The 8,669-nt window shown below is 46.5% G+C and overlaps 1 protein-coding gene and 1 long non-coding RNA gene across 3 annotated transcripts; both read right to left on the bottom strand.

The window, feature by feature from the left end:
* Positions 1 to 310: 310 nt before the first annotated feature.
* Positions 311 to 2,158, bottom strand: LOC123431170. Of its 2 annotated transcripts, none has more exons than XR_006623043.1 (3): positions 2,116 to 2,158; positions 1,709 to 1,775; positions 311 to 405 (listed from the first exon to the last, which is right to left on the bottom strand). It is a non-coding gene; the product is annotated as an uncharacterized LOC123431170 (long non-coding RNA). The 2 variants fall into 2 exon arrangements; XR_006623042.1 differs by lacking the exon at positions 311 to 405 and adding an exon at positions 1,455 to 1,497.
* Positions 2,159 to 6,024: 3,866 nt separating this feature from the next.
* LOC123431169 (exocyst complex component EXO70B2-like) lies at positions 6,025 to 7,869 on the bottom strand. Its single transcript, XM_045115009.1, has one exon. The coding sequence runs from the start codon at positions 7,715 to 7,717 to the stop codon at positions 6,224 to 6,226; it is 1,494 nt and encodes a 497-aa protein (XP_044970944.1). The 5' UTR covers positions 7,718 to 7,869; the 3' UTR covers positions 6,025 to 6,223.
* Between the last annotated feature and the right edge of the window lie 800 nt (positions 7,870 to 8,669).

Here is an 8,669-nt window from a genome sequence, read left to right as displayed (position 1 = left end):
TTTGATGACACCCATCTTCAGGCAACATAGGAACCATAGCCAACTATGTTTGTCTTCGCTCTCCACTAGTGCATAGGCAATAGGAAGAAGTTGATTGTTTGCATCAGCTGCCATCGCCACTAAGAGTGTGCCCTTGTACTTTCCAGTGAGAAATGTACCATCAATTGATACAACCGGACACAAAGCTTGAATGCTTGTATAGTCTGGGCGAATGCCCAGAATAAGCGGTCCAGGATTTGCTCGTCCGGGTTCAATGGATTTGGACGTTCTTTCCGGAAAACTTGAGTCCCCCTGTTAGCAACCGAAATCTGATGCAACATTCTAGGGGCAAAAGAGTACGCCTCCTCATAGGTTCCATACAACCTCTGAAATATCTTTTCCTTTGCATGACGAGCCTTGCTATAGCTGGCAGGGAAACCAATCAGATCAGATGCAGTTGCACGCAAAGCCCTAATACTAATATTAAGACTTTGCTGCACAATGGTTTGCATCACCTGTGACACATATTCTGCAGTCACATTGCGGTGCTCTGAAAGAGTGCCGGTTTGCTCACAACCATGTTGCTCTATTTTTGTGACATGCCATGGCTGACATACCCCAGGCTTCTGGCGAGCAATAACTCTTCCGCGGCAACCCGCTTCGCGATGGATGCATATGAGCTTCAACTCCTTTTTATCAGACTGCTTCACTCTATGTTGCCTGTGTATAGCAATTGCATAGCTATGTATTGCTTGTTTAGCAGATTTCTTATCTGGGAAAATCTGTCCAACGGCCAGACTCCCCGCGTCTAGGCCAGCAACAGAGTGAAATTCATTGGTGATGCTCATAACCTGTAAAAACTCTGGGTTGATTGCTGCAGCGACCGCCTTCTCAGGAGGAACAACTTCATCATCTGATTCCGAAGAAGCAGAAGAATGACCATCATCGTCATCATCTAGCGCCTCCGGCAATCCCTCGACATGTTCGCTCATGTCAACGACCGCAGACCAATATCCCGTGTCATACACTTGTTGGCCACCTGTTGGTTCCGTTGGGCCGGCGTTGGGGGCTATAGTTATGGACATATGTTCGCCACCACTTGGTTCCGATGGGCCGGCATCGGGGGCTACAGTTATGGCCAACTGGGCCTCACCGACACCGCTACTGCACTCGGCGACATCACTGGCAGAAATGAACTCCACATAAACCATGGGTTGTCCATACATGGAGTTATTGGGATTGCTTGCAAAACCCATGTACGACGCCCATGCTCTTTCACCAGTAACCCGTCGCAGAACCCACCGATTTCCTCCCTCAACCACGAAAGCCTCCAGGGTCATTTTTTTCCATTCATCGCTGAACCAAACACCGATCGGATGCACCTTCTAACTGCCGCATACTCTACATTAACCATGTCTTTCACTACAACCGTAGTCATCCCGCACCTAGACACATCCACACCAGAAGGACCCTCACGTACGATGTGCCCATAAAACACTAACAAATTTTCCATAGTACCTAAGGAGCAGCCATATTTACATTGTTAGTCCATTAAAAATCATATTTTTATATTTACATTGTAATAACAACATCCATTACTTATCTTTTTTACATATAACAATTTAACAACATCCATTACAGCTACGCATAATAATTTATATTGTACCATTTATCGTGACACTACATCTATAAAATAAATAGAAGATGAATTGCAATATGTCATTCATACCTCTGGTTTAAATAAGGATATCCTTCCGAATATAATATATCACCAGAATAATATCAGCGAATTCCACCTATTTTCATATGAACAAAAATATTACACAAATAATTATTTCTGTGCTAGCAAAAGTCTAAAAATACATACTGCATGCATATATATATATCACGAGTCATATTTCTACGGGGTTGACAAATTATCACATAAACAAATATATTACACACGCGTCTTGCATGTAATAATACTAATGGAGCTAATATATCATTACATGTTTTTTTAAAAATGCTAGTTACATAGGCATTTTTCCGGCTCCTTTCTAAATACCAGTTGCATGCAAACACGAACAAATCATCGGTAATATATGAACATAGTCGACCTATTATCACATGAACATAAATATGAACAGAGTCTCATACCTTGATCTTCAACTTAGTAGTTCATATCGCATGACAAAATAGTTCCACAAAAGTGATAATACAGTCCCTAAGACAAAAGATAAACACATACTTAGAAACTAATCGAACAAAATAAAACATCATTCATGCAAACACGACCAACAGAAATGTAAAGCTCTTACCTTGATCTAACTTTTTTTCAACTACAACGTCTTCAAAATAGTTCCATGAAAGTGATAATACACTCCCTAAGACAAAAGAAAGAACATACTTACAAACTAACCAAACAAAATAAAACATCATGCATGCAAACAAGACCAAAAGAAATGGAAAGCTCTTACCTTGATCTATCTTTTCTTCAACTGCAACGTCTTCAAAATCTAACTTTAAACCATCCAAAATCGCAACTTAAACCTTCATATGGACTAGTTCTTGAGAAGAGAGTGAGAAAGAGAAAGAGAAGAGGGTGACACAGAAGGCAACGGGAGGAGAAGAGAGTGAGAGAGGAGGCAGCGACGCGGTTCGTTTATAAAGAAAATTTTCACACTGTTTCGTCGGTGAAGAGCGGGAAAAATGTGCTACTGTTTCGTCGGTGGAGACTGTCTCAGCGTAGGAATCAACGAGCCTCGAAATCAGGGCAGTCAGTGGAATTCCGCGCAATCAGTACATTTCAGCACGGCAACAGTACCCGTCGCCTCCTCCCGAGGCGGCATGTCCCACCTGGCCACCATATGCCGAGGCGGCAGGCCCCGCCTCTCATTCCCGTTACGTCGCCGAGACGCGGGAACAGAATCTCCCGTGCGCCGCCTTGCCTCGTGGCGGCACCCCTGTCGGCCGCCTACGCTCGTGGCGGCAGGCCCGAGCCGCCTCGGGCTGTGGCGGCAGGTGCCACGTGCCGCCTGGCGCACCTGCCGCCACGGAGGGGTGGGGGTCCTTTCCCTCTTTAGCATTCGCAGGTGGTCTTTTCTGGCTTTCACGTTCAAGAGGGGGTCCTTTTGGACAAAAATTCCGCTTCCTTGGCTTCCTGCTACGGGGAAGGACAAGCCCTGACGATGAGATCCAGTCTGTTGCAAAAGAGAGAGAATATGGGAGCAATGGGTATGCTAGGCGGATTGCGAAGTAAACAAGTGGCTGAGCGGTTCATTCGAGGAGATAAGGGCGAGGGAGACCGAAACGTGAGACGTCCCACTAGACGCATGGCGAGCGCACGAAGTAGCTGTAGTGAGGGTATCTACATCTAGATGAAACATAGTTTGTCTTCCGCTTCCGCTAGAGGACAAGCGAGGTCTAAGCTGGGTGGAGTTGATACACTTATTTTGCATCATAAATTACTATTGATTTGTGTTGATCCTGCCCATTATCGCTTGTTATCATACAAATCTTATGCTCTTTCTCTATCAATATGCAATGTACATCACTGTGAGGGAAATATCTGGAAACTGGAATTTTGGACCGGGAAACCGAGAAAAGGCAGAAAAATCAACTTGCTCCAAATGACGTAAAACTTTGCAGAGAATTTTTCTGAAATATTTGATAATTTCTGGACCAAAACTATACCCGAGAGGGGCCACCAACTGGGCACAAGCCAACAAGGCGCCCCCTTGGTCGTGTCCTGATGGCTTGTGGGGCCCCAACTGGCCCTCTGGCGACCATCTTCTCCTATATGATGTGTTTTACCCTAGAAAAAAAATCATAAGTCACCTCTCGGGACGAAGCGCCGCCATCTCGAGGTGGAAACCTTGGTAGAGGCCCTTTTGCTCTCCGGTAGAAAGATTCTGCCGGGGAAACTTCCCTCCGGGATGGGGAAATCGAAGCCATCGTCATCAATAATGCTTCCTTCTTCATGGGAGGGCCAATCTTCATCAACATCTTCACCAGCACCATCTAATATCCAGCCCTAGATCATCTCGTGTATTCAATCTTTGTCCCAGAACCTGAGATTGGTACCTGCGGGTTACTAATTGTGTTGATTACATCTTATAGTTGATTCTTGTTGGATTACTTGTTGAAAGATATTATGTTCAGATCCTTAGTCATTATTATAATATTTCTGATGTTGAATATGTTGATGAGGTGTGAGTAGTAATTATTGTTCCCGAGGACATGGGAGAAATCTTGTTATAAGTAATCATATAAAGTTGGTATTCGTTCGATATTTTGGTGATATGAATGTTGTTACTTCTCTTAGTGGTGTCAAGTGAACATCGACTACACGACACTTCACCATGTTATGGGCTTAAGGGAAGTCAATGTGGAGTAACAAATAGATGATGGGCTGCGAGAGTGGCAGAAGCTTAAACCGTAGTTTATGTGTTGCTTTATGAGGGGCTGATTTGGATCCACTTGTTTCATGCTATGGCCTATGGTTAGGTTTATCTTAATTCTTCTTTCATAGTTGCATATGCTTGCGATAGGGGGTAATCATAAGTAGGTTGTTAGTTCAAGTAAGAACAACACCTAGCACCGGTCCACCCACATATCAAATCATCAAAGTAGCGAACGCGAATCAACTCAATATGATGAACATGACTAGACATAAATTCCCATGTCTACTCGGGGGGGGGGGGAGGGGCGCTTGCTTTATATAAGAGAACTTTTAGGCCTGCGATTTGCTATGAAAAGGATTGGGCTACCTTCCTGTACCTTTGCTACTATTGTTACTTGTCACTTGTTACGAATTATCTTGCCATAAAACTATCTATCACTTTTACTTACAACACTTGTAGAGAATTCCTTGCTGAAATCTGCCTATCATTTCCTTTTGCTTCTCGTTGGGTTCGACACTCTTACTTATTGAAAGGACTACGATTGATCCTCTATACTTGTGGGTCATCAGAAGCCCAACAACAACAACAGAGCTGACCATGGCCATGCAGGGTGGGTCCACCTTTGCTCCCTCCATGCAGGGCACGTCCACCACGATCATAGTGATACGCACCAAGGAGCGAGAAGACGACACGGAAACGCCCGACGATCGTGGGCTCCACGCGCCCGCCCAGGTCGAAGGTGACCGGTAGGGGACGGGGAGGAGAGGAGCACCGAGGACCGTTAGGACGGAGTCGAGGGCACTGCCGCCCCTGCCCCCTCCCCCTGCCGCCCGACGGAACACCGGCACGGGGGGATCAGCAGCACGGCGGCAAGCCTCGACCTGCCTGTTGTGGGCGAAGGGGGCGGCGGCTGACCGAAGAAGGGGACGTACTCGCCATTAGCGTCGAACAAGCGAGCCATGGCGAAACCACGGCCGGCTCGATGGAGATGACCCGCGTCTCCCAGGGCCCACCCCAAGGTCAGACATCACAAGGGATGTTCGTGGAGCGTTCGAGCAGCACAACCACACGGATCGTGGCCAGCTCGGTACTGGCCAGCGCGCGGGGGTCGATCTTCGGGACGCGCCCGAAGCCGGAGAAGGCCTCGGGGATGCAGATCGGCGTCACGAACTCCACGGGGAAGCCCGTAAAGCTCCTCGCGATGGAGGTCGATGCGCGCCCCCTCGTAGTCCAGCGGCTGGTTGCGCATGGGCTCTTCGCGGTCAGCCCACGAGGGGAAGAGAAGGTAGCACACCCCCACGGAAGAGGGCACCGTGTTGAAGGAGAGGCATTTGACTTGGACATGTTGTGAAAAAGTCAAGGTATTTTAAGTTGTTTGTTAACACGGACAGCCCTGCCTTTTCCTGTTAGGATTGGAAATCTTAGATCCACAATGTTTATTTTAGCCGGTGTAGATTATAACGGTTCATAAATAATCGATTATATATATGCATAACCTCTTACAATTTTTATCCCAAATCCAAATGAATTTCCACACATAAATGGGCCGGGACAACCACCCAGCAAATTTAACTATTTTTGTGGTGAAATTACCCCATTCTTTAGTGCAGAAGTACGGGGCAAACTTGACATCCAGAGTGACCATGGCATCTGCAAGCTCAAGTTCCACTGAATTGGATGAAAAAAAACCGTGTATAATCTTAAGTATTTTACATGGAGTCACGAAATCAAACAAAAAGACACTTCGGCTACAACGGAATTCAGAATACAACTTCATTTTCAAAGGACTTATTTTCCAAATACAACGATGAGACATGAACTCTAATCCGTCGATTGACTCTGTTGGATCCTCAAAGAAGTGTTCACCCTTCAAATAGTTCTCCTAACATTTCCTTCAAAACGTCAGGACTGCGGCTTCCACCTATAACCTGTTTTTCTAGCTCTGGATGCTCCTTCAGGTAGTCGTCGTAAACTGAAATGACTCTCTTGGTGATAGTTTCCCGCAGTAAGGACCGGAGACGAGGTTCCGGCACCTTCCAGAATTTCTGAGCCTGGTACGTATTATCAAACGCTGACTGGAATTTAGCTAGCGAAGTGGTGTGGATCCAACGACGGAGTGGTCCGTGAAAATTTGATTTAGGCATAAAGGACAACACATTTCCCCAAGAAACATCGAGATAGCTATCCATGTACTTCCCACATTCAGGTGTAAGTTTAATTTCTCTTTGGTATCCACACAACTGGTCAGGATTTTTTTGCAGGGATACCTCAGACACCATCTGCATTATGAAATATGAATTGTTGAGCAGGAACAAATACCTGAGGCTTGGATCCGAGCACAACTCTGATTTTCGCAGAAGCAAATTGTTCAGATAATCGATCATGTAATCTATGAGTTCTCGAAGCTTTTCTTTGTGCTGACTATATAAAGAGTTCTGCATCGAAGTATGTGCTTTGCTCATCAAAACTATGTACTCCACCATCAACCGGGTGTTCTTGTGAACCTCGCCTCCTCCTTCCAGAATCTCGGCGACCCACGAGTCATCGTCCTTCATGAGTGTCCGCCTCACCTGCACCATCTTTTGGCATACGGACTCAATTAACTTGTTCCCTTCTCTATCCAACATTTCTCCTATCTTGTTGAAAATGCTTCGGGAATCCAAAAAGTTCATGTGCATCGGCAACATGTCATATGATGCGCTGCAGACGCACATATACAATTGTAGCATGGCTTGTAAATTCTCCTCCCTGTTAAACTGGATGACCGCATCAACAAAAACGAGCATTGCTGAGACGCTCGCTGTGGCAAATCGTGCGACCGCTGGCGTGTCACTCACGATTGTGATCAGCTTTTCGTCGATAGTGGCAACAATTACTGTGAGAGCTCGGATCCAACTCTCAACCAATTCTTGGAGTGAATACGCAGATCCCTCTTGGAGGTGGGTTTGCAGCGGTTGGAGAACCCAGTCGACATCAAGCTCGACGAACCAATTCTTCAGTGCATAGTCCGGGCTAAATGTTTGCTTGAGAGATATGATGCGAAACGATTTTACCATGTCCTCGGTGTAGCCGTCGCTGGCCATTCTCTGAGCAATCTTCTTGAGCTCGCTGGTACCCAAGTCCGCTAAGCCGACGGACGCCGAGTTGGAGGAGTAGCCGGAGTTGTTGGACCTCGAGGCAACGGAGTCGCTGGAGTAGGTGGATCCGCTCTGACCGGACAGCATCGATCTGATGCGCCACTGGGGGCAGACGACGCTCACGCTCCGGATCGACTCGCGGTAGGAGTTGGGCGGCGGGATGGCAGCCGTGAAACCCGGGGTGCTCTCCTCCGGCACGGAATCAAGCTGCTCCTCCATGCTGGCTGCTACTTTGTGGAAGAACGCTCTTGATGATAGAGCTTGGTGAGATATTTTTATTTTTTTAATTTAGAGCTCGGTGAGATTGGCAGTGGGGGAGAAGAGGAAACCTACGGAGCCGCGTGAATACACATCCGATTGGATTATTACGGAGCCGCGTGACAATGACTGACAAGTTCAATTAATTTATTTTGAGATAAGGTCAAATAAACTGACAAGTTGGAACCAGGTGCGGCGGGTCAACACTCAACACCAACTGCCAAACCGGATGTATTTCTTTTGAGATAAAACAATATTATCACTGCAAGTTTCCAGCGCCAAGTTGTCGTGCATGTGCTTGCTGTCGAAGAGGAACAATGCTACACCTACAGATCACATCCTACAGAATTAAGTTACAGACCTATGTGGTAGTTTTTGGTTGGATGGGAAATCAGAATCAGGGCCCACAGTTGAATTCAAGGTAAGGAGAGATTGGTTAATGGAGCGGTCCGTAAGATAATTCCGTAACTAGCCCGTAAGTGTAGCATTTTTGATCGAAGAGACTGAGAATAATTTATTAAGCAGCAGCGGACGCCTTGTCAACGACGCCACTCTTCTTACCTATGTTTTTGAGAAACTTCTTCATCTTCTTGATTTTGCCCGTAGAAGCCTCCTTCACTAGGAGGCAAGCAATCGCCTTGACACATCCAGAACGAGCTGTCTCCAAGCCGGCAAGCAAGTCACAAAGCATTTTCATGAAGATCGCTTCATCAATACGTGCCAACATAACCTCACGATCCAAGACTGGCGATTGGGTCGACTTCATTGCGGCAGAGTGTGGTGCCAACGCAATTACCTTACCAATCACGACACCCACATGGGCCACATGACCAATAGCCACATGTGAGAGAGCAATAGTAGCATCCAAATCTCCACGGTCCACAACGGCGAGCGGCTGACTGGGCTCCAACAA

This window comes from Hordeum vulgare, chromosome 2H (genome assembly GCF_904849725.1).
Source record: "Hordeum vulgare subsp. vulgare chromosome 2H, MorexV3_pseudomolecules_assembly, whole genome shotgun sequence".
Lineage (NCBI taxonomy): Eukaryota > Viridiplantae > Streptophyta > Magnoliopsida > Poales > Poaceae > Hordeum > Hordeum vulgare.
This window is presented reverse-complemented; position numbering and strand designations above follow the sequence as displayed.